Below are 27031 nucleotides of genomic sequence, written 5' to 3'. Positions count from 1 at the left end.
GAACTCTTACAAAGAAAAAAAAACTAAGTTATTTCACAAAACCTTCCAATCAACTCTTCTACCAAAAGAATAAATAATATAAACAGAAGAGGCAAAAAGTTTTTGAACTAAGGTAGGGATACACAAGATCCCATATCGGATGGGGGTTGCAGCAGATTCCTCTTTGGGGGCATTGTAGGACTTTCCTTCAAGTAAGGAAACTCGGGGGCCTCACCACCACGGTTGGGGGAGGGGTCAGGGGAGTGAAGGGGCGTGGACTTTGGTGATGGTGTGGGGATCACATGACCCTTGGCACGCAGTTGTCTGATGACTGAATGCACTCGGAAATGCAGGATGGTCTCGAGGGGATACCCACGGTAATTGTGCCTAAAAAAATTAAGGTGAAATTTAACAAAGAATTATAGGTCCCAGCTATTGCATGTGCCCATGGGACCTGTCAATGGTCACTGAATCCAAAGCAGCCCAAAATTTACTGGTAGTAAAATTACTAAATAAAATACAGTAACACATCGTTATATTGCGCTTTTCAAAGGACAAAGAAAAAGCGCGATATATCCGAAAGCGGAATGTAACCGAGGTTATTAAAAATAGTTATCGATCCAACACATACAAGTAAATTAGCATTCACTCTTTTTGACATGATTTTCAAATGATTTCGATATAGTTCACAAATTTCACCTGTATTGAAACTTATACAAGATTTAAATTTAAGTAAATTTTCAGCGTCAATATGAAATGGCAAATGAAGATTATCTTCATTAGCTACAGCCTAATATGAGTGAGCATTCCAATAACTTCTTATTCCCAGTAGACTTCCTAATCCCTTCGATTTGCAGTAGAAAGGACGTGTAATTTAAAAGTAACCAGATTGTTTAGAGAAAACTCTTTTCCCCGTCCAGAGCATTCTTCCTTTCTTTGATTCAAATCCTGATTTGTGCAACCAAGCACAAATCTTTTCTGTGCTGACAGGTAGTCAGAGAGGGCGTATGTCAAGGGCGCCCATATGGGGGGGGGGCAAAGTGGGGACTCAAGTCCCCCCCCCTTAGAAATTAGAACTTCCTTGCTTTTAGTGCTTTTTTCTTTGCAAAAATGTAAAAACATTTCTTCTCCAGCAATTAATGAATAAGTTATTAAAAATGTCAAATTTTAATAATTTTAATCTGTACTGAAATCAGTTTCCATGTTGAAAATATCCTGCTAAACCATGGGGATAATATCTGAGCACCCCCCTAAAATTTTGCGTATGGGTGTCCATGGATCCCAGCTATTGCATGTGCCCATGGGACCTGTCCCTGGTCACTAAATCTAAAGCAGCCCAAAATCTGCTGGTAGTAAAATTACTAAATAAAATATAATTTTTTTTTTAAAACTCTCTTCTATAAGCTTGGATTGCACTAAAAAGTATGAAATAAACTAAGTATGTGATTCCTTGATTGCAACACCCAAAAACTGAATGTAATCTTAATATGTGTATGTTTACTTTAATTCTAAAGCAGCCAGTAAAATTAAAATTAAAAATTTGAGAAGAAATGGGCGGTATGCAGCTTTGTACGAACAGCTTTTATTTTACTGCCTATATTTCTTCTGAAAAACATTCAGCCCAACATATACTCATACATGATTGCCTTGAAACTGATTTGTTAAATTCATTGACAATTCATTTATTCATTGTTTATGGCAACAACAATTAAGAAGCGGAAATATTTTAAATTTATAATTATTATTTTTCATTGTTGCTGCAACAATTCAAAAACGAAGCAAAATGCAGGATTATGACAGATATTGTAAGTTAAGAAATCGTCTTTAAATATGGTTTTTTTTCCTTCTTTTTTCAACAAAAGCTCAAAACCACTGCTACAGATGAAATGAATAACTATTTTTGTCAAACAAACTAACAATAGTAAATAATGTATATCAAGGACAAATTAGCATATCGACTGCAAATACACGTTTTGAGATAAAATACAAAGAATTTAGAATGAAAAGTCATCCAAGAAGAGCTTCGATGACTTTTCATTATAAAGCTCACTTCATTTCATTGAAAAAGGGGTTCCTTCAAACCACAAAACATGTGTCTGCAATTGACTTGGTCATTTGTGCTTGGTAAACATTGTTTACTGCTGTTACATGTTTGACCAAATATTACTTTTTCAATTACAACTAATATCTGAAAAATGCTAAAAAAATAATTAAAGCAATTTCACTTACCTTTTTGTTAATATAAAGGGATTAGTAGGTATAGTGCATTTAGAAAAATATTAATTTTAAAATGAGTAGTATTATTGAAACTTTGCTGCAATTTCTAAACATATATTAAAACATTTAATTGTCTCCTTTGGCATTTTCAAAACCAAATAGGTCAACTTTGAGCAAAATATTTCTTGCGAACTACAACGGTTTTGTTTGAATTATTGTTAATGAAATTAAAGGAAAAACTGTTTAGCCTATTATCTAAAAGTATTTCTTTTCTATGTATCAGTAAATTATATTCTCTACGCGCGCGCGAATATTACAATGAAAGGAAAACTCTAGAACGAGATAAATTGAACAGAGAGGATTCAATGTATTCAGTGAATGACTAGTGCTCTGTTCAGTGCAAATATACATAGAAAACAAAAGGAGTTCCAGAATAATGAGTACACTAACATCAATAAAATGCAAAAAAAAAAGTAAAGTAATAACAGAATTATTACACTCTAACAAGCACATTAGAGTGTAGATATGTGTTTCCTTTACAACAAATTCTTTAAGGTTATATCTTTTAGTGATGAAAGGAGTTTCTTGTATTTCTGAAACTCCTTGATGAAATTCAATTTTCAAACTTCTGCATAATAACATGCTATAGTGCAGCATTTACTACATTTATAATGACGACATGAAGTTAAAAGTGTATCTTTACGTAAAATATCAAAGGTAATTTTATTTCGATTTTTAATGTTTTTCACAATGGTGAAAATTAAAAAATATATGTATATTTGTGGTTAAAATGGATAGATCAACAAATCATTTTTCTTCCTTTTTAGATTTTTATTGCTATTTGCTTTTAATATGCTGGTTTAATACTCTGGAATAATCAAGATTTGCCATAGGGGAGCAAAACTTATAGGATGTTGAATGTCTATATTGCATTTAAAAGTAAATAAAAAATAAAACCCATATCCCACAAACAAAATATTCTAAATATCTGAAAAGCAAAAAGACAAAAAATAAATAAAACCATAACACATAAAAAAGAATATTTGAAGCACACTTGAAAGGATCAGATGTTTTTCAGAATATTCTACAGTCCCTTTGTACCTAGTAATAAAATAATAAGTCTCCAAACTGTTCAAACACCTAATTTACTTATCTTGAATTAAAAAGCAATAAGAACTTCAGCTGTTCAAACTGTTTTCCCTGAAATTGATCAAAGAAAATAATTCTAACATACCTTGCACCCTCCAGGAGCTCTTTTGCTTCATTCCCATTGGCTTGATTCATTTTGATGAGACCCAGCTCTGTCATAGCAAAAGGAACTATATACATGTCTTCTTTTATTCTCTTCTCACTGGAGGATATAATTTATTTAAAACATGTTTCCATTATTTAAATGAGATTGCATAATAATTAAAACTATAATAATGTCGACTTATGCATAATGAAATACTTACAACCAGCAAGGGCGCACTGTGCCTCCTTCCCCCAAATACGAAATAAACAAAACCCAAAGAGAAAAATACCCTTCAAATTAACCCTCCTAAATATTTCAATGGCACTAGTTATGGGTCTGACTAGCAGATCCCATGCAGGTAACAGCATAGAATAGGGGTGAATTGGAGTTTGTTTACCTTCTACCTTGGTGAAAACAGAAAAATATTGTTTACTTCATCATCATGTTGTTCTTCCTTTTGCATTCTATGAAACTTTTATTGCTTTCTTTAATTACATGAAATATTGACTCGGCCGGCTATTTTACATTTAGAGGAGCTTTTGTTAGTTTAATGTAGTTGACAGATTATTTAACACTTTAATGGAACTTTAAATGCTATTTAGCAAGGTTTTTTGCAGATTATTTCAAAATTTAATGGCTGGATTCAATCATTTAGTAGAGAACTTTTCATTTGTTGGAGCCTTTATTCTTGTTTCATTGAAAATTAACTAAAAAAGAAAAATCAACTACTGTTATTACGATCCATTTCAAATGAAAGATCCTTTAAGCATACATGAGTGACAAACTAACTCATGCATGGTTTAATTTTACACTGAGCAAACAAATTAAACAAATCATTTTAGCTTCCTTCCTTCAATTTTTAAATTTACAGTTTTTAAGCAAGTTATTGCAAATACATGTAATCTATAGTGATCATCGATAAAGCATTTCCCCTTCCTTGCTTTAACCATTACATTTTTACCTTTTCTTTTACAGCAAATTATTAAATCAATATTTAATGCCAAGAAAGTACTTTTATGTACTTGCATTAATTTTTATTTAAATCTTTACTTTTCCACTTCTAAGCACTACTTTTTACAAAAAAGATATCCATAAAGAACACTAATAAGTAAATAAAATGATTCAATAAAATACTGAGAATATAGGAATAGAAAAAGAAAGAAAAATCTGTAATGGCATACCATGAAATTATTTCCCTGAAACAATCTTCTGCTTGCATATTTCTGCCAAGATTTGTATAACATATGCCTCGCAGAAGCAGAATAAGACAATAATCATCCAAAGGTAAATTTTCCACATCTAAGTTACAAAATAAATACATACATTTTTAATCCAAAATAATATCACGCCTCTATACTAACATTTTCATTACAGTTTAAATGAATGAATCATCTAATCCTCACTTCATAATATTTTTGAAAACTCTGTTAAAAATTAAATTTTTTACCCAATAATTATGCCATAAAAATTAAGTATTAGAAAAATACATTTCATTTTATACAGCACTGCATTTTAAAATAATGAACACATTTCTCAGCAACATGTATCTGGTCAAAAACAAAAGGTGTCAAAATTAGTTATATCGCAAAACGACAAAGTTAGCTATATCACATTTCAAAAGCTATTTTCATAAATATATTAAAAGGTAAAAAGTCACCTTTGGCATCTTCAAGACTAGAAAACACATTGTTGACTCTACATAAAATATTTTCAGTGAGCTCTCTTGACTTTGCAATCATGGGGAAACTGTTCCATATGTACACAAGTTCCTATTAAAGATACATCTTTGGTTAGTTTTGAAACAAAAATTGAAATACTACATGTTTCACCTGCATTGTTTGGAGTTTGTGTGACTCATGATTATACTTTCTTTTTAGAGATAGTTCAGAAGTTAAAAAATCACCTGTATTTTTAGCATCAACAAGATAAGTTATTATCATAATCAAAACGATTATTAACATTCTGATTTGCAAGATAAGAGGTAGTATGAGAATTGTAATGGTTTAAATGAACACATTATGAAATAAATTTTACCATTAGCTACTATGTTTCACCAATTACGTCCTGATAATAGAGTAAGATAGAGAAGACACGCTATATTAAGAAATTGAAGGCAGAAGTTGCACTAATGTATCCCAAGATCCTTCGGTTCTCACAAAAGATCTTGGGATACATTTTGATTCAGAACATTCATTACTGAATCTCAATTTGTAGTTAATTTAAGCTGATATTGTTGCAAGTTTATGAAATAACATTAAAACATAAACCAATCCAACAGCTCCTTTATTTGGTCGCTTCACGAGATTGGTTTTCACCAACCTAGCAAAGTGACCATGTTATCTTAACCCTGCTCATTTTTGCACCAATGTATCCCATAATACGGGCTTCAATTTCAAATTTTCAATATAGAATCGTCCTCTCTTGCAAATTTGTTTACTCTATCTGCAGTCTAACATTTTTGGCTACATTTTCATTATGTTACACATTTAGCTACTTACAGTCAGCTAATAGTTAACTGACTATATTTGAAGCCCAAGGTATATAATTCTACAAACTACCCTCAAAACTGAATACTCATACTGTAATATTTTGTAGTAAGTCAGGAATATTGTCTGTTACTATATATTCATAACAACATTCTTATTAATATTATAAAATTATTTTTAAGTTCTATTATAGCTCAGAGCAGTATTTGCTTATATAATGTTAGGCCTATTATTTTCTTCCTATAAACATTTTTCATGTACAGGAAGAGCAAGGGGAAACATTTTATATCACTTAGTAAAAACAGTTAACAACTGCACATGAAATCTTTCAGTGATAAGATAACAGTGAGATATAAAATCGTTATGAAACCTAAGATCAAGATTTTACCAAAGAAAAAGTTGAAATTGACCTGACACAGGCCAACTGAAAATTGTATAAACAATTGATGTAAACTTTTTATAGATTGATTTTTCTCCAAAAAAAAAAAAAAAAAAAATTGTGCAAAATTAGAAACATTGTTGATTGTTATGCTTTACAAGTAAGTACAAAATTTCACATAACATATTTTTATGACCAGTCTTACATGGAGCAAAATGATTAATGTCTGCGCTTTCATTTTATAGCAGGGGAATGTGGGACAAAGTGAAATAGTTAAGATAACTTGCCTTTTTCAAAACGAACAATTTGGAAATTTGTTTTGAAAATTACAACACATAAAGAAATAAGAGTATTTTATTATAAAACTTGCAGCAAATTATTGTTTTTTTATTTTTGGCAGTAATTCTGCACCTTCAAAAAAAAAAAAACTTCCACTATTTCTTTTTTTTTCTTTTTTTTTTGCATGGGATAAAGTGAAAAATATTTTTTTTAATGAAATATTTTTGTAATAAAATATTTTTACTTGATTATAAAAAGTATTTTTCCTTGAATAGATAAATAAGCAAATAATTGAATAAATAATGAAACAATAAACAATTAAATAAATTAACAAGAGAAAAAATAAATAAGTGAATAAAACGGCGAATGAATAAGAAAGTAGGTGAATGAATGAATAAATATATGAATAAAGGAATATAAATGAACTAATATCTAAGTGATTTAATAAATAAATAAGTAAATGAAATTTGCAATTTCACTTTGCCCTGCCTGTACTTGAAATTGCATGATACATTTACCAAAAGATGTCTAATATGAACTAAATAAGTACTGCACAGGATGTCAGTAGATATCAGTTAATGCTTAAAATGTTAATCACAAAAAAATTATTATTTTACAATAACAAAAGGTATTTTTGATAAAGGCAACATCATGTTTTAGGATTTATATAAAGCACTTTTTAGTGGTCTCTCGACAAGCATGACATAATAAGGGGTATTATCATTCTTGTACAATATCGCTTTCCACCTTTAATCTTCAGGATATTTTTAAGCAAGATTCTAAGTTACTTTTAAATTAAAAAAAAGCATCAAGAGTAAGTTGTATTGTAAAAAAAAGGCCAAGCAGAAGATGTACTTACAAGTGCAGGAACAATGAGACGGCCTCCTTGTGTGACAAATTTGTTTGACTTTCTGACTACATATTTCTCTAAAGGTATCGATTTTCCAGCCAAACGCTGTTTCAAGCTAGGGACTTTTCTGAAATTCAAAAGAAAATTAGCAAGAAATGTTTTAATTTCATTTGCAAAACTTTACACAGCACTACCAAAAAGTATCTTTGAGCATTTAAATTAAAAACAGACTATAAATAATGTGCAACAATTAAACAAATTTTCAGCGCAACTATAAATGTTAAATTTGTGCCACAGCACATTGTAAAATAATCCGATATAATCATTTTAAGATTTCAAAAGTACAAATCCAAATTTCAAAATTAAAAATTTTAGATTAATAGGGGACTGAATTTACTATCTATATTTATGTTTCCAAAACCTAAAAACTGCCAATAATGGGGGGTCTTTGGGTCCTCCCCCAGAAATTTTTTTAAATTGAAGTCAAAAAAATGCAATGGTAGGCTATTTTGGTAAAGTTCAGGGAAAGGAGGGGTTCAGGGACTCCTACATCAATTTTTTCAAGCTGATGGTCCCAAAATCACAATATTGGGCGACCTTCAAAAGCATTAGAGAAAGGGGGAGGCGCTCTGGACTCTCCCCGAAATTAAAGCTTTAAAAACGAAATTGTACTCCACCTTTCACAACATTTATACGCTTTTTGAATGCATTATCGAAGGAATGGAGTTCAGGAGGTCTCCTTCGGCAATGTGTGGAAATTAAAGTTCCAAAAACGCAATTTTAGACTATGTTGGATAATGTTAGGGGTAAAAGCGTTTGGGGGCAACCCGCCATTAGTTTTTTTCCGATCGTAAACATTTTTATTGCAGCAATAAAATTGCTTGGGACATAAGATTTTCACTTTTGCAACTTAATTCAGTTATGATCGGAAGTCTACCCAAAGTAGCGCCAACAAACCAAAAAAGAAGGAAAGGTGGGGGAAGGGTATGCGTGATTAATTATAATAAACTACACAGTCTTCATTTGAAAACGAATTCTTTTATAAAATAGCAGGAGGTGAAAATAGCCATAAAAAAATCACTTCAGTGAAGTAGATACATTTTTTAAACGAGGTACAGTTTCCAATATTCATTAAATAGAAAAGCAAAAGGGAGACTGAATCCTCACTCCAGGGAGGGCCCCCAAAACACATCCCTCTTAAGGCACTCAAATATAGTCTAAAGTGGCGTTTTAAATATTTCAGCATCAAAAAATTTTTGGAAGAGAACTTCCGAACCTCTTTTTCTGAATTCACCACAAATATCCTAAATTTGAGTTTTAAGGCTTTAGTTTCTAAAAAAATTTTTTCTAGGAACAGTACCCTCCTTACCTATAAACATAACTTATGACCGCCTAAAAGTTTTAATACTATAATTTCGGAAACTTTTTGAAAGAAGCTTCCTACTCCCTTCCCCCTTAAGTCATCTAAAGATAGTCCAAAACATAGCTATTAAAATTTCAGAAACGGAAATATTTCGGGTTAGGCCGCGGAATATCCGCGCTCCCCCTCTCTTTGTGTTTATTAAGGGCAGTGCAAGTTTGTGTTTGAGATTTATTTTTCTATTGTAAGAGCAACTCCCCTCCTCACATCACCAAAGACAACCCAAAGTTTTAATACTTCAATTTCGAAAATGTTCCGAGAAAGACCCCCGAATTGCCCAACTCTTAACTCACTCAAATAACGCCAAAATAGCCTTCCAATACTTCAGCATGGAAAAATTTTCGGGGGAGAGAGTCAACCCCTCCCCCCGAACTATTTCCCCTAAGTTCACTAAATTTGACTTAAACTTGCGGTTCCCCCTTTTCACCACCGAAGTTTTAAGAATTTAACATCTAAAACTTATTGAGAGAAAGTCTTTGAATTCCTTCTTAAGTCCCTCAAAGATAATCTAAAGCTGAGTTCTGAATGCTTCAGCTTTGAATTTTTTTCAAGGGGGACCCCGAACCCCAAGATGATCTAAAGGTTCGCTTTTACGACTCAAAATTCGGAATTTCGCCTAAAGAGAGCCCACTCCCCCCCCCCCCCCCCTCTTGATATTGCCAAAGACAGCCTAAAAGTTTTAAGACTTCATTACAAACACTTTTCGGGAGAGGGTCCCAAATTCCCTTTCTATTAAGAAATTTAAGTTATAGCCTCAAATAGTTTTTAATACATCAGCTACAAAACATTTTCAGGTTAGAGCACCAAAACCATCTCTCATCAATTCACCAAAGATTGCCTAAATTAGTGTTTTTAAGACTCCAGTTTCCGATTTTTTTTTAAATCTCCCACTTTTACATCATTAAAGACAGTCGAAACATTTTCGACTTTTAGCACAGGGAAACTCCCGAACCACTCCTAGCTTCAAAAATGACTCAATTCAGTTTTTCGATATTTTATTATGAAGCCTTTGAGTAGCCACACCTCCTCCCCCTCTTAGATTGTCCAAAATACAAACTTTTTTGACCTCAGCATAGTGGGTTAATTTGTGGACTAACCCTCTTTGCAAGAACAGCGTTTTTTTCGCAAAATCGTGCTGCCGTTATTTTTCTCATTTCCTTTTCTCTCCCCCCCCGCCCCATATTCCCATTTTAGCGAATGTTAGATTGAAAGAAATTGGAATTTAGCCAGGGGTGGCAAATAGGGGGGTCAAGAGGGGGCGGTCGCACCCCCAAATTTTTTGAGCAGAATGATGGAAAATGGGTGATTTCAATTTATGTAAGTCGGAAATCAATATTCATTAAAGGAAATCTCGTTGGTTCTCAGCAACTATTTGATGAAACTCGACACACTCTCAGACTAGAAAAAGTGTTTTTCGTTATTTAGTTGATTGACTTAGAAATTCATGAAGCTGACTTAGGAATTCATGAAGTATTTTTGACTTTTTCAGAACATAGAAAACTGGTAGAGAACCATGGTTAATTTTAACTAAAAAAGTCACTGCCTCATATAGGCTAAATATTTCACACTTGTGTGCCCAGTGTAACGATGGTATGTCCAATAGGAGAGGCTCGTGAAAAGTGGTGTGGCAGCATGGTTTTCACAAGAAAATTCCTTGATATTTTACATTCACGTTTACGCTCATTTTTTAAGTGTATATTTATTTAATGAGTGTTCATCGCTTTCTTCTGCTAGAAACACGTTTCAGCTGCTCAGTACATTACAATGCTTTCATAGAAACTTCTTAAAAATTCATGTGATTATTGAATAAAAAAGACATATCAACCAAGTACCTCTTATGGGGCTCTATAATTATGCAATCGCGGAGTGACACAAGATAATCTTCAAGAGTTAAAACGGTAAAAACATTTCTCTATAACTTTAAAGTAGTGATTTGACGACTGGAAGAATTATTGCAAAACGATTCTTTCAATGGTGAAAAAGCTCATGCCCTTTAGCATGTACGACTTCGTTTGAATTGTTATCCAATTTGTTTGCATCGGAAAAAGGTTTTTGAAAAATGCTTTACTCTATCAAAATCTATATCTTCAATCCGCTATTCGACTATTCAAACCACAGTTCAATCTACAATTAATCTGTGCACCCTACTACCACAGTTCAATCTACAATTGAAACTGAAAATAGATTTTTTATAAATGTATATTTCAATCAATCGTGAAATATTTCAAAAAAATTCTTCCTCCAAGCCAATTTTAAAGAGGCGCGAAAAAAAAAAAAGGATTGGATTTTGAAAACGAAAAATAAAATGTTTCAACTGTGAGTAAAATTTTTAGCATGAGGCAAGAAAAGTTACAAGCAATATACCGACAGAATAGTTTTCACATCCAGAGACTGCAGCTTTGTCCTTGTTATGGACTCATAAGTCTGGAATAGTGAATAACAGAGCTGGAGGCAAATGATGTCTCATTGAAGCTGAGAGCGCCGACATGACTAGATTATTCAATGATGAAAAGTTTAAGCCCCTCACAGTTTTTGAAGTAGCCAGGGTGATTTTGAAGAGCAAGATATAAAAAGTGTTTTCATACATAACTTTGTGTTACTTCAATTATTTTTTAACTATTACAATCAGCTTAGCTAGTAGAGAAAGTTTTTTTAAATGTCTCAGGAGGTTAGAGAAATATTTTCGAAGCACAAAGGGGAGGGGGACTTTTCCATTTAACTGAACTGGCAAAACAGCACGACATTGGGCACTGATAGATTAGTAACACGATTCCCCTGCTCTTCCGAATTCCAAAAATCATGCATTATAACTTTTCCGAAAGGTATAAAAACTTTAGTAGCGAGATGTTTTGTATGATAACTTTTTAGTCAATGAATCAAAATTTTAATTGTTTCTAAACACTAATTTTATTCATACTAAACCGATTTTACGACAACTTCTTGTTAACTAATGTGTTTGGTTTCGCTTTGGGGTTATACATATTTAAGAAACTCGACCCCCCAAATGAAATGGTGAAATGTCGCCCCTGAATTTAGCGATTCCTCAAGTCTTAGAATATTTTACCAGAAACATGTCAAAAATGCAGGAACAGATTCCCATCAGAGTTTCAAACCAGCTTGAAATTCCCACTTTTTATTAAAATCTTTAAAGTCCATGATAGTTCCCATTTTGCCTGGTATGTGGACGCCTTTTGCTGTGGCGTTAACATTTCATCCCGTCAGCAATCACTTTCAATCGGTGATTCAGATCCAACTATAAGACATTTTTTGCAAAAAAAAAAAAAAAAACCCGAAAGGATGATCGAAAATAGAAAGAGAAAAGGTTATATTTTCAAATAGAGACGTTAAATTCGATAAATCAGGGAGAAGAGGGAAGTTGCAACCTATTAAATATTCATATTTTGGCTATTGAATATTGTTAATTGACCCTCAAAACTAAAAAAATCACCATCGCCGAATTTTAAAACACGTGGTTGATTTTTAATGAATTTTTAAAAATCCACGCGCAAAAGTGCGCTCTTCTGAAACGTCACGATCCTACGTTACAGGGCGCAAATGGGCAGCCTTCCGCCGAAGATCCCTTGTTTTCGCTAGGGACATTTTGAGCGCGCTGATTTTTTATTTTTTAGAAATTCAATAATCCTTTTGAACACACTATGGAGACCGGATTCGTTAAAGCACAATCTAAATAATCTTCCTCATGTAACATTAATGATGATATTCGAATATTTCCGAGAGGTTGAGAGGTCTAATGTTCTAGAAATGCGAGTAGTTAAAATCGAGGAGATAAGCCTTTTACGTTTCGTCTTCGAAGTCGAATGCGTGACCTTCGGCTTCTCCCCTATCGGAAGAGCGCATGACGTCACTTCCTATGCCATTTGACGTCACAAGCGCTTGAACTTTAAAAATTAATTTAAAAAAAACTACTTATCGTATCGCAAAATTTTTTTCACCTATGATGTTCATACATGTTACTCTATCATATAAAATTAAAATTGAAAAATCAAAAGCAGTGAGTTAGAAATAACAGAGCAACCTAAAAAAAGTTAAACAGCGCGAGTCTAATAGCCACTCCTATAAAAGCACGTTGCAAACAAAACAAGTCTATGTCCGAAAATCGAAAGAATGTCGATGTAAACTCTTGGTTATGGAACGGCGCAGTATAAAGCATATTTTGCAAACACCATTTTTCTTTTCTGAGTAAAAGCTGAAGGAAAGTCATCGAATTTCTTTCCGTCCTGACCTCCGTCTCGAAAATTTTGTCCAAGACGGAAATCCGTCCCGAGACGGAAGGTCTTGCACCCATGGTAAGCTGTTCCACGGTTCCACTACCCTGCTAAAATAAAAAATTTTCCTAATGTCCAAGTTAGCCTGAGATTTAAATAGCTTAAAACAATGATCCCTTGTCCTGTTTTCAGTGCTAAACTTTAGCCTGGTAACATCTTTCATTTTAATAAATTTAAACAACTGAATCATGTCCCCTCAATCCCTTTATTGCTCAAGACTGTACATTTTTAGCATTCTAAGCCTGGAATCTTAGTCTAAATGAGAAAGTATATTTAATTAAGTCCATTTTGAATTCTTTTTCTGTACTTTTAATTTATTAGGAATACTTTTCGTTCCTCAAATCAGAACATCTGAAGAAAAATAGGGTAGCTGAAGTGTGTAATAAAATACTAATTTAATTTTAGATAAAGGAAGGGGGGGGGAGGGGTCTAACTCCTCTCTTGAAGGTTTTTATCAATACTAGAGACAAACTCCATATAGCATAGATTCCAACACCAATTTTATGATGCACAGTTAACTATCACTTGTCTGTTTGGGTATTTGGCGGAGAGTTGAAATTTACTCTGATTACATTAAGAGATTTACTGGGATCATTTTTATTTCGTCTCCTCCCCTCTCTCTACCACAACTTAACTTCCTCAAACAAATGCATTTCATAGAAATTATGAACTTTCTCATTAATCTTACAATATGATTTAGCCTTGACAGTGATACAGAACCGGATCTGCGTACCCGCAATGCAGTGGGGGTCAGTGCAACCCTTAGTGCCATAGAGATACAGTGGGCAGTTAGGGGCCCTGCTAATTTTTTACAGGGGGAGGGGGCAAAATTTATAGGCCAGAGCCTGAAAGTGCTATATTTTTACACCTCAAATCAACAAGAAAGGTATTCAGAAACATTATTAAAGAAATCCAGTCACTATAAAATTAGGTCACAGCAAATAATGGTAAGCTTTATAATAAAATTGGCTTATTTTGTGAAAGCACTAACAGTTTTTACAGAATTCTTCAAAACTAAGAATGTTAGAAAGTAGACAAAGGCATCGGGTATTTATCTATATATACACCGGGCAGTCTTCTTAAAAATGGTTCAAGGTTTGTGGAGGAGATAGACTCCAATGTGTTTGGAATTCATTGGTTCCATCTCCAAGGATCTTTAATGAGCAGAGATATCAATAATAAATGGCTCTTTTCATTTATTTTTACTGATTAAGTAAAAATCTCACTACACTAAAAATTAATGTAAATCATGACAAATTAAATTCATGGCAATTAAGAATCAGAAAAAAAAAAGAAATTATCTTACTCCATAAGATCTTTAATAGTATCTTTAAGTTCAGGATTTCCTTCTTCTACCTGCATATAGAGTATTGAAGCGTGAACATAAGTATAAATGGCGGGCGACCATTTGCATTCCAGCCTCAGGATATCAGAACACTTGGCAGCTTCTTTCCAATCGCATTTGAAACTATAAAAATAAATAAAACAATAAATACACAGGGGTAACAAAAATCAAAAGAAATGCTAACGTTGTGCTTTCATAATGGAGAGTACTCAGTAAATTACATTAATTGACCGAGCTGGCAGTGTATTTCCTGTATAATGGAGAGTGTTTACTGTATACAGTAGGGCAATTCCACCCTCATGTGCTGTGGTGGAACATGTCATATCAATTAATATTTTAATTAAACAGGGGAAAGCAAAATTTTAATCTTTACATTTGATACACAGATAACCTAACACAGATATATTTTTATTAAACAGTTTGGTGATTTAAAATTTTATTTTTTTGCATGCGTCACAAGCAAGATCCAAAGTCAACCTCTTGTAACTTGCTTATGAATTAGTTAATATTTCACTATTAATACATAAAAATGAAAAAAAAAAGCGTAGATTTCGAAAGCAAAGGTTCTAATGTAAAGGAAACATTTCTTGAGAAACAATAGTTTAAACCATTGAACAAAATATGTATTGATCCATTTACGAAAAAGTAGTCCCTTTGTCCTGCATGTGACCATTCATATATTTCATTAAAAAGTAATTTAAAAAAGTAAAGAAGAAATCTTTTGCTCACGGAATCACATTTGTTTGTAATTTGTTAAGCAATAAAATTTTTATTATTATTACCCTTTAAAATTATTCTTTTTAATGAAATGTATGACGCGTCACATGCAGGGCAATTTTACTGTTTTAACAGGAATGGCCCAGTAGAGCTTCAACACCAAAAGTGCCGAACCCACTTCCATGAAGTTTTAATAAGTTGTTCAGCCATTGCTAAGGAACAGATATATTTCGTGAAAAGAACATTTTTATGCAATGAATTAATGAATGAAATTAAGTACATAAGCAACAGAGGTGGAATCATTTTTACCGTGCAAAATGTTACGGAATTCACCATAGGGGAAATGGGAGTGAAAAAAAATGCATAAATAAATTTCAATCGTGAAAATTTTTAGTCACTAAAAAACGTTGTGAAGTCTATTTTTCAGAAGTTCATTCAATTTTCTTTAATTAATTACTGAATAATAGTTCCTCACAGACCATGCTGAACTGTAAATATTTTTACTTTTCCTTTAATGTTCAGTAAACAATGATAGTTAAGCTTTGCTAAAAAGTGTAAATTACTACATACGTACGGCATTATGGACCGTATTTTATGTTATGTACATACACATAACATACACATAACATAAATGACATACTATTTTCTTAAACAGTATTTTCTTGGTTATTTTTTTTTATGTTTGACATATGTTAGCTAGGGAAAACAATTTAGTAGCAGGTAAAAGACAACCTCGAATTTCCCCTCTCTCTTTTTGCAGTAGGCAGGTTGATAGGGTTATTTTTGCCCTCAACATTCTTTCTTGATTTAAATTTAAATATTTTAATTAATAGTAACAAATAGTGCTATTGTGTTAAGAGTATATAGTTGAAATCAAGGATAGAAAAACAAGTTGAGAAATTTAAATTAAGAGCCCTTTTATTGCAATACATTCAACACTATTTAATGCATTTTCAAACCGCTACATCAGTTGAAATTAATTTTTTTGTGAAGGTATTAACGTTTATTGAAGTGACACTGATAAAAGTGACTTTTATCCCAAAACCCTGAAAACAAGGAACAAATTAGGACAGAACCAGTTTATAGTCATAAGTGGTAGAAGAAAACTTGCTTTTAAAATTGAATGGTTCTTTTTAAATTCATATCCTGAAACAAAATTGAGGGGGGGATATCCAACACCTTTCTAGTAAAGGAAACATTAAATTGCCACTGGATGAGAATTGTCATAATATATTTTATGTTTCATTATTTAAAGTATTCAATTGTATTTTTATCAATAGACACTTTGGATATCCATTTAAAAAAAACTTGGAATCTAGAGATAGCCCCAGAGAAATATTTCATTCATGTGTTATATTTAACATTTTCAAGCATAATACATAAGATATAGTTCAGTGCAAGAAAATTTATTTAAATGAAACTATTTCTATATTTTTTCATGGCCAATACTAAATTTTGCATTATTACTTTCTATAAAATGATGGCTAAAAATACACCTCCCCCCCCCACACAGAAAATTTAACACTTCCTGAAATCCAAGATAAATTGAAATTTTAGATATTTTCTACAATGACAATGAGCAATCTGTATTTGTTAGTAGTTCTGTGTTGATAATAACTTGATGATGGGAATAAAAACACAAATAGGGATGGGTCTGAAAAAAAAAGCACAAAATTGAGTATCAAAATCTTCCATATGTGGTGCAGTGGTTAAGAGAATGCTTCATTTTACTTGAACAACCTGGCTTTTCCCCATGGGAAAATTTTTATCATGTCCCTAAAGTTAAGTAGAAGAGTATGGTAGTTATAAGGCCTCAGGCTAAAAGGTATGGAGTTGAGGGGAAAATAAACAAACAGTCACAAGACAGAAAGAAATCTAAAAAAGAGAGAAAGAGTAATTCTTCAAAAAAAGAAAAAAAAATATTTGTAATAAATTAAGTCAATTTCAAATAAGAGTAATAATTTGCATCAAAACGGCTATAAGAAGTTTGTATTACAATCAAAAGTTTTTTTTTTTTTTTTTTTTTTTTTGCATCAAATACTGCTTTACATTGAAAAAGTGACTGCTAGAAATACAATGCATTAAAGTCATGATCTTCCTTCGCTTTTGAGAGAACATCCAATTAAATCTTAAACAAATAAATTGCAACTGAAAGTTTTCACAAGTGTAATACAAATATTTGTTCTTTGAAGAATTACATTTGCGAGTGGCAGTTAATTTTTTTTTTTTAACTTAACAAAATTTTAAAATAAGCCTTAATAATTCACTATATCAGGTGTTGTTGCAAAGGCTATTAATGACTACGCCAGTGATACACTTAAAAGAGTGAAGTAAAAGAAAAAAAGAGCAACAAGAATAAAGTAAGGGAGAGAAGTATAAATCAAAAACATTCTACACCATAAAAGTAAAAAATTAGGCTTGATTTATACAGATTATTACCTCTTTGAACACTAAGTTTAAAAAATAAAACATTCTAAGTATGAGAAGAAAGAAGTCATGGGCAATTCTGACACAAACTGCAGAAAATATGGCCTACATGTTTTCTAGAGTTACAAAGAGCCTTTTTATCAATGCATAAACTTGCAAAGTTTGAGATATAACTTGAGTTACAATACTTCAATATGCTCTACCTGCTATTACTTTTCAATTAAATAAATAGTATAAGAGGGAATGAATAAAAGTAGGAATTTGAAATCGATTGAGTAAAACTTTAAAGTACATATTAATGCATAAGAGGAGAGAGAGCGAGCGAGAGAGAGCGAGGAAGAGAGAATAGCTTTCAAAGAATACCAACAAACTCTTTTAGATCATTTGCTAGAATACTAACCCTCTTATTGGCTTTATAAATAAATTAAATCAACTGAAAAATCTCTTCTAAACATAGCATCAAGACCTACACTCAAATGGTAAAAATATCTCACCAGTGGCACCAAAGAAGTTCCCAGTAGCAGAGGTAATGAAATTGTTTCCATTCTTCTTGCACATTAATAGAAAGTTGATATGTCTTAATTGCCTGGAAAATACAATAAAATAGAAATGTAACACAGCAAGGGCGACCATATAGGGGGGCAAGGGGGGGGCTTGAGCCCCCTCTTCTTGAAAATTAGAACTTCCTTGCTTTTAGTACTTTTTTCTTTACAAAAATAAAAAAATATTTCTTCTCCAGCCATTAATGAATAAGTAATTAAAAATATCAAATTTTAACGACTCTAATCTGTCCTGAAATCTGCTTCCATGGGGAAAATATCCTGCTAAACCACGGTTAAAATTTCTGAGCCCCCCCTTACAATTTTGCATATGGGCGCCCATGTAACACAGGGTTGCCAGATTCAGGAACAGTAAATACGGGACAGGCTTCTAGGAATGCAAAAAGGAGGGGGGGGTTCATTTTTGAGATGACGCTGTGAGTTCAATCTCAACAAAGCATTAAACCTCACAAAATGTCGCCTATCAAGGTATAAAAATCGTTTTCATTGCGAATGACGACGCATGCGCAAAGAACAGATATATTTCCAATATTAGTAGTCAATGAGCGAAGAAGAAGCAACCATTCGGCTCCTCAAGGTCTGTCGCCAAAACAAAAACATAGAAACCAAATCAAAATCAAAACAATTTTCTAAGTTGCTGCCACATGATTTTCTTATTGCTCAGTATTTCTTGTTTTTTGTTTAATTTATTTTCTCCCTTAAAATAATGTCTCATTCTGTAAAATATTGTTATCAGCTAGAATACGGGACTTTAGCTGTCCTGTATGGAAGTTCCCCGGGACCTGGGACAATTTTTCTAAATACAGGACTGTCTCTTGAAATCCGGGGCGTCTGGCAACCCTGATGTCACACTAAACAGTTTCAAATATGCATTGAGCATTAATAGGAAATTGATATGTCTTAAGTGTAAGAAAACACAAAATAAAAGTGTTGTACAACTAAGTAGTTTCAAATATGTGTAGTAACAATAATAGAAAGTCGATATGTTTTTTTTGTCTAGAAAATAATATAAAACAAAAGTGATGTACGGTTAAACAGTTAAAGATGCAGATACTTTTATAATGTTTAAACATATGCAACAATAAATCTGAAATGCAGATATTGTATACCTCATCAACTTGTCCTTTCAATTGTTTGATCCTTCCAGATAAAAATATGAAAAGTGCTGCCTGTAAATAAAATACTATCAATGTAATACACTATTTTGCATTTGAATAAAAGTTCAAACATGTGTTAAAAATTAAAAATAAAAGTCAAGGAACAAAGTTATTTTATTTCCTTTCATGCAACAAAGTTTTTTAACCTAGCATATATCACCATTAGTGGGTTAAACAGAACTCATGTTGCTGTATTACAACTAATTGATCTCTTTCACCATTTAAATTGACTTATTTTAACACAACCATAAAAACTTTTGGTTCATTATTTTTACAAATAAATTATTCATAGTTCATTACAATAAAGCAAAATTATTTCTTAAAAGGACACAGCATTTAATATACTACAGCAAATCAGCAGTTTTTAGTCACAGAAAAGCAGCTACACTAAAACATTGATCATACCTAAAAATAAAGCTTTTTTTTCTATTATAATGCAAATGGGTTGCTTTACTTTTAAATAAAATAATATTTTGTGATTCAATCAACAGTCAATATTCACTATGTGAATTACAGTCAACTCATTAAGAAAACTTTATTTCAGGATAAATTTCAATAATAACCTTTAAAATTTCATATTTGCTAATAATATCAACATTTGAAAATACGATTGCTATTATGTTCATGTGAAAAAGGTTCAGCTAGACACAGATTTAGCACTGATTTATCTCTCGTAGAGGTCATGAATGTTTTGGGTATCATAAATAAATGCGAACACCACAGCCAAAAGTTACTCTTAATATGGCTATGTTCATTTGCTTGTCTACATTATGGTTCCACGTTATGATAATCTGGTAATTTACTCTCCATATTATAATTTTCAGGGTAAAATGTTTTTAAAATTGGAATAGAAAAAGAACAAAATCGAATTTTCAAAAAATCAACTCATGCTACAAACAAATTCCGTTCGTGCCAAATTTTGTGAAAATCGGCTGAAAGGTTTAGGCGCTATGCGGATCACAGCAATCTGGACAGAGAGACTTTCAGCTTTATTATTAGTAGAGATTAGTTAAATTACAAAAAAATTAAAATACAAAACTTAGCGTTTGATTTACTTCTAAGCACTAAAACTTTTTTTCTGTTTTATTCAATGGCACAAGGAGCCTGGAGGGGGGGGGGATCCTAAAACAGGGTCATATGTATGAAAATGTGACCAAACTAAATTTTAAAATTTACAAAGTACAGACAAAACGTGAAAATTAATTCATTTATTTTGGTGTTTTTGCAGTTAAATTTAAAAAGCCCACCACTTTTATTACCACTTTTACAGTCATTACAAATAATACTTTTATCTTTTCCATATGATTATTTTCTCAAATAAAAGCTTACTTCTGGATATCTTATTAGCATTTCGTTAACAATTCTTTCAGAAAAATCGATGTCACCATCACCACAGCCTAAAAAACAAAGTTTTAAAACAATTATTTAAAAGGAACAACTTAAAAAAAAAAAAACATATTGTGGCCTCAGAGCAACACTAAGACACCTAATCCCAGAAACAACACTAAAATATCCTACTGTTGCTCTGAGGTGACAATATATCAGGGATATCTTTACAAGAAAAATGAGAGTGAGAAAATCTCAGTCTCTGTTGAAATCAGAGAGAGATTTTTTTTTTTTTTTTTAAACAAAATTCCACAAAATCTTACAAGGTTGAAAGTCACTCGCCCCCATTTTTGCATTGGTGAAATTTATTGCAGAGTTCATATTAAAATTACAACTGAAAACTCAGGTATTTCCAGGCATTCACATCCTTTTTATAGTTAAAAATATAAAGTTTATAATAATTCATCTAATAAATTAAGAAATACTTTTTGATGAAAATTTTACTGAAATTAACCAGCTTTAAAATTCAGAGCATTTTTTTTTTTTTAGAATAGGAAAAATCAAAAGATTTTTCAATCACACCATTTGGAAGCATTTTTTTTTTCTATTGGCACAAAGTTGGAGAAATATTTTTGTAAATAAATTATAATTACAATTTGTGTAAAATTCTATTTTAAATAAATTCAAGAATAAAAATGAAGTTTTTTTTACTTCTGTACCAGAATAATTCATTTTGGCATTCATGATTTTTGTCGAGTCGTCATATTTAAATGAGCTGAAATTTTCACACACCTTTTCAAAATTTGTCTCATCCCATACTTTTTGAATAACTTAGCTTTCACTGTACTACTTAGTTGTTCTGGATGATTGCTCATCCGAATCAGTGGACATAACTTTAGCATAAGTCAACGTGTGGAAGAGAATCAGAAAATATAGGGTTGAAAGGAGAAAGTTTGAATTCACAAAATCTAGATTATGAAAATCGCTGTCAGTTTTTTCAGTGTTGTTTTGGATGTGTTTTTCTTCCTTTCTTTTTACATGCCATTACGGATTTAATATAACAAACGTAACAAAATCCTATATCATCAACAAAAAAAAAAAAAAAAATGGGAGAGATATCTTTTAAAAGTTCTTGTAATATTGCACTATACCAGGAACAAAGTATATTATATATATATATATATATATATATATATATATATATATATATATATATATATATATATATATATATATATATATATATTTTCTTTTTTTTGTTGAAACAATCAATATATAAGTCTTATGATGCAAAAGATTTCATTTGAATTTAAACATGTAATTTTTGATATCTGTTTCTCATTTAAGATATTCCATTTTCATGAAAGAATGCGTGCGTATTAAACACAAAAAATGACTTAAAACTAGGAAATTTTCTAATTTGTTAAACTTTACCCAGTCAACAAAATAATGAATAAGTGAATAAATAAAATAACAAACAAATACTTAAAACATCATTTTCATTAAAGGGATTTTTTTTAAAGTAAAATACTCACCAAAAATATAAGTCACTAGAGTATGGAATGTTACAAGAATAAGTGCACACAAAGGAGATCGTAGACTTTCTTTTATAGCATAGCCATCATCTAGCTCTTTTAATCCCAATTGCTAAAACATATTAAAATTATTAAGAAACTTAAAAAATAACCAAAACATAAAAAATGTAAAAAATACGAGGGCTGTTCAATAAATAATGAAACTAAATTTATAAAAAATACAGAGCAACTTTAATCGTCAAAATTTGCATGGTTTTTTTTAAGAATAACTTCTTCGGGACTAAATGTATTTATTCCAATGTTCTGTCCACTTCTTAAAAACTTGTAAAAGTTAAGTTTGTGAGAGCTATTTTAAAACCACCTCCCTAGAGTTTAGACATGCTTTGTTACTTTCAAAATGTTTGCCTCGTAATGGTTTCTTAAGTTGAGGAAACAGCCATAACTCACTGATATAAAATAATTCTGAGAGTTCCCTTGATAATCATAGCAGCAGTGTTAATCATTGTCTCTGTGATGGACGTTGAAGGTTGTCCCTCACGTTCAATATCTTCCATATTCAACTTGCCTTCCTCCCTTTCTTTCTTAAAAGCTTTATACCAGCAAAAAGTACTGACTCTAAATATTGCTTCATTGTTGAAAACTTTACGTATCATATCAAAGATCTTTAATGCTGATTTTTGCAGACAAAAACAAACTTTAATCGCATAACTTTGTTCCAATGACGCTTCCATTTTGTCAACTGGCTGCATCTTGTAGGCGCCGGCCAACAGGCTTCAATTCAATCACGTGATACTCAGGAACATGAGTCTGTACGTGCCAATTATCGGTAGCTTTTATTAATACAAACAGACATTTTTCATGCCACAAGAATTAACGTTCCGATGAGTGGTTTCATGGCAGTAAAATTAGTCTTATTACTTATTGAACAACCTATGTACAATTAAAAACAGCACAAGTATTTAGACATGAAAGAAATAAAAATATACTTTTGAGCGAAAAATATATACAACCTTATGTACAAAATTTCCCAAAAATTGCTGGTACATGTATTAGGGTCACAAGATGTCCTTTTTTCAAGGCAAAAAAACGAGTTTATGGATCTAAACTACAGAAAAATGTTTATTATGTGTATTAAAGACTTAAGTTTCTTTATTTGATAATGTTTCTTGGAAAAATGTAAAAAGTTGGTTCTTCTTCCGTTAAGATGCTAAAAACCCTTCATACAAATACTGCTTAATAACTAGGAGGGAAAGCATGCTATTTATTTATCAAAAGGATTTTTCAAAACATTAAAAAAAAAACATAACAATGATAAAATTGGCATTGTATTTTGTATCGGAGGTATTTTAAAACCTATGCAAGGTCACCTTAAACGTTTAACAAACCTTTGGCTTTGAATATTAATGTATTAATATTTTCAAGACAGGATAAGTAAATAGTATGAAATAGGATGTAATATATATTATCACCAACTTTTAATTCCATGAAATTAGTTTTCAATTTTAAATAACTCATTAAGATAGCAACCAATTCATGCATTGTTAATGTGCAAAAAAAAAAAAAAAAAAAAAACATTTTACAAACGAGAGATGAATGAATGAAACTAACAGTTTGAATTCAGAAACAACAGGAGAGACTATTATTGAGCTGGATAAGCTTATTTTGGTTGAAATACATACAATTAGTGTATTTATTGCACTAAACTATAACCACGTTTATAATGATATCTATCTCCAATTTAAAACTTCAAATTCAAAACTCACACGATTGCCAGAAAATCCAATAAATTCCAAAAGCTTCAAAACCTTCGTTGGGAGTTGGGAGATCATCTAAACAAAAAGGTGGGAAAATCAGAAAAATAAATATCCCGAACTTGACTTTTGTATCAAAATGAAATTGAAATACATTAATGAAGTTAGTTATTAAAAAGCAATACCAAATTAAAGGCACCAACACCCATTCGAACTCCACTTTCAAAATGTTTCTTTCTCAATTCATTTCCCCATCTTCTGGTTTCCAGAATATGCATACACTCTCTAAACAAACATAAGAGCGGATTAGTGCAGGCATTTTACTTTAAAAAAATTTTTAAAGACACAAAAAAATCAGAAAGAACAAATCCAGTTAAAATAAAAACAAAAACAGAGCACATAAATTTATACCAAATAAAAGAGTACCCCCCCCCCCTCCAAATGAAACAAAACAAATTAAATTAAAAATAAATAAGAAAAAATGAGGCACAGAAATGATAATTTTTATAAGTACAAAAAAGGTGAATTTCAAGAAAAAAATTATATATTTTATTTGACATTGTACAATACCTGTTAGAGACTCCTTTGATTAAGCTATGTTGTAGAATGGCTATTCATATTTATAACAACTTATTGATGTAAATACATGCTAAAAAGTGAGTATTTAGATTCTTTAGTAATCACTTATCACAAATTAGGAAAACAAGAATACTTACTTGTAGGAATGATAACAAGTTCTTATTCGCATGCTCCCTCGTACAAAATTTACTAAACTTTGGTCCTCAACAAAAGTTAAAATTGCTGTTAGAAGTAAGCATTCTGCATAGCACAATTCAGCATGCACTTCCTCTGAAAATAGAATAAAATATAAAAATTAATATAGGTCAAAGCCAAAAACTTTAACCAGATATAGTTTTATTTTAAAAACTTTTTTCTTATAGGAACTAAAAGAAAGTTTTATGAATATCTTTTCCATACGAAAATTACCAGAATAAGTATAAGCACATCTCATATATAAGTAGAATTATAAAACAAACTGGATTGGACCAATCTACTCTGCAGTCTGCAATCCAGTCTAACAACTCACGAAAAAACTGTGCCCTCAAGTGTCTATCATCACTTATGCTTCATTTTAAATGGAAAAGCAATTCCGAATGCACAATTTAAAACATTATAGACTAGTATGTTGTGACCATCACGAAACTTTCTTCTATATATTTCTAATGGTTTCTGGCCCCTCCCATGCTTGAGGAGCAATATTCCCAGAAAAAATAAAATTACGCACACAAAAAACTTGAGGACCGTCCCAATTTCCGAATTATCACAAAAGCAAGGCAAAGAGTGAAAATTGAAAGTTTTTTTAAAAGCCTTGCTTGAACCTCATGGAGCGATTGGTACCAAAATTGAACCAACGCTTGTTTTCATATAGGTTCACATTTGTTCCAAATTTCATCCAGAACGTAGCATTACTTTTTGAAATATAGCACTCGCAATGAAAAAGAAAGAACAATTGATTGCCCCACCACCTTTTCAGCTCTTGACGCCAAAATAAAAATTTCTTGAGATACAGAACTCACAATTGACGACAAAAAAAAAACGTTCTGTAGCTCAACCCCCGTTTGAGCTATTGACACCAAAATTGAATCAGCGCGTGTACCTGTTAGGGACAACATATGGACTAAATTTTGTTCGATTCCGCCAGTTACTTCCTGGGGAATAGCAGATAGGCATAACTCAAGAAACGTCCCATTGCTGCACCTCCTTGGAGGAATTCACGCCAAAAACCAATGGGCACAAGTTCACATAGGAGCACATATGTGTACCAAATTTCGTTCGATTTCATGTGGTAGATTTTGCTGTAGAGCGGCCACAAAAAAACTGGTCACACACATAGAAGACACACACACAGACAGAAATTTTCCAAAAATGGTCGAAATGGACTCAGCACACCTCAAAACGTTCGAATCCGTCAAAATTCGAAATTCGACAATTTGCACGAATGCAATACTTTCTTCTGTACATTAGATATAGTAGAAAGTAAAAATGAAGAGCCTCCATTTAAATCTTACTGCTTTTGGGAGGTCACAGTGATCTCCAAAAACTGTCCTAAGTTGGCAAATATTCCGAGATAGTGACACAACACTTTTGTTTTTATCCTTCTCTATGATGCCTAGAGTATCTTCTCCCTAGCTGTAAGTGCATGTAATGTTCATATCTTATCTTAAAAGAAAGAAAAAATTGGAACTTTTAGTTCACATTGCCATTGAAAATGCTCTTTGAGACTAAAAGAGATGCTTCCTTTTAAGAATTCAAAACTAAGTATTTTTGGTGTGGGAAGGAATGTATCACACTTTCAGATCACACTAATGCAAATGTTTTGGCAGTTTGCACTTCAGTCAGTAATATAGCTCAGTAGTTTGATATTTGAAATGCTAAACTCCTGTCTCTCTACAGGGGTCAACCCAGGCTTTTATCTTTTACAGTAGACCCTCATTTCACGCAGGTTTATGTTACGCGGTTTCGATTATACGCGGTTTTAGATTTGACACCTTTATTTTATCTCACGCGGATGAGTTTCTGTTTTACATGGATGCGGCAATGCAAAAAGATAAAATTTTCCCCTCTGCCAAAATCCAAACTCCTAAAGATTGCAGATTAGGCATAATAAACTGCATTTTGGCATGCTAATAAACGAGCTTGGGCCACTGGAGACATTTTATGCAATTGATTCCACAGCTCTTTCCAGAAGTAAAGTTATCAATCTCAAACAGTTCAGAACTCACAGGAAGAAAAACTTTTAGGAGTGACAAAGGTGGCCAAAACCAACGAGGATACCAACATTGGTGACACACAACTAAAAAGGTACACATTGAAAATTTTGAGTCATTCCTAGACAATAGAAAAGATCTTTCTGATTTGTTAGTGAAGGAAGATTCTATCATGGAAATGACGCAAGTGTTCATGGATGCGTTGATGCTCGTCAAAGAATTAAAGAGAAAAATTCTTAATGACTGCCAAAAGACTATCATTGCCAGCTCCTCTGTATAAACCCAGAATATATTAATTTACGCTTTCCTTATGCA

At 31.9% G+C, this 27031-nt stretch overlaps 1 protein-coding gene across 1 annotated transcript in view; it reads right to left on the bottom strand.

The window, feature by feature from the left end:
* Nucleotides 1–9: 9 nt before the first annotated feature.
* The window catches only part of LOC129216776 (tetratricopeptide repeat protein 39B-like), a 56863-nt gene continuing 29841 nt past the window's right edge, over nucleotides 10–27031 (bottom strand). Inside the window, exons 7-19 of the mRNA XM_054850992.1 lie at nucleotides 24665–24797; nucleotides 24134–24233; nucleotides 23961–24026; nucleotides 22198–22309; nucleotides 20666–20733; nucleotides 19289–19348; nucleotides 18114–18205; nucleotides 14437–14598; nucleotides 7434–7551; nucleotides 5088–5199; nucleotides 4612–4729; nucleotides 3431–3547; nucleotides 10–366 (exon numbers count right to left, since the gene is read on the bottom strand). Of these exons, the coding sequence (XP_054706967.1) occupies nucleotides 108–366; nucleotides 3431–3547; nucleotides 4612–4729; nucleotides 5088–5199; nucleotides 7434–7551; nucleotides 14437–14598; nucleotides 18114–18205; nucleotides 19289–19348; nucleotides 20666–20733; nucleotides 22198–22309; nucleotides 23961–24026; nucleotides 24134–24233; nucleotides 24665–24797 (1517 nt within the window). The 3' untranslated portion in view covers nucleotides 10–107. The remainder of the gene's footprint in view (nucleotides 367–3430; nucleotides 3548–4611; nucleotides 4730–5087; nucleotides 5200–7433; nucleotides 7552–14436; nucleotides 14599–18113; nucleotides 18206–19288; nucleotides 19349–20665; nucleotides 20734–22197; nucleotides 22310–23960; nucleotides 24027–24133; nucleotides 24234–24664; nucleotides 24798–27031) is intronic.

Source organism: Uloborus diversus, chromosome 2, assembly GCF_026930045.1.
Source record: "Uloborus diversus isolate 005 chromosome 2, Udiv.v.3.1, whole genome shotgun sequence".
Classification (NCBI taxonomy): domain Eukaryota; kingdom Metazoa; phylum Arthropoda; class Arachnida; order Araneae; family Uloboridae; genus Uloborus; species Uloborus diversus.
The sequence above is the reverse complement of the archived record's forward strand: the minus strand, read 5'-3'. Positions and strand labels throughout refer to the sequence as shown.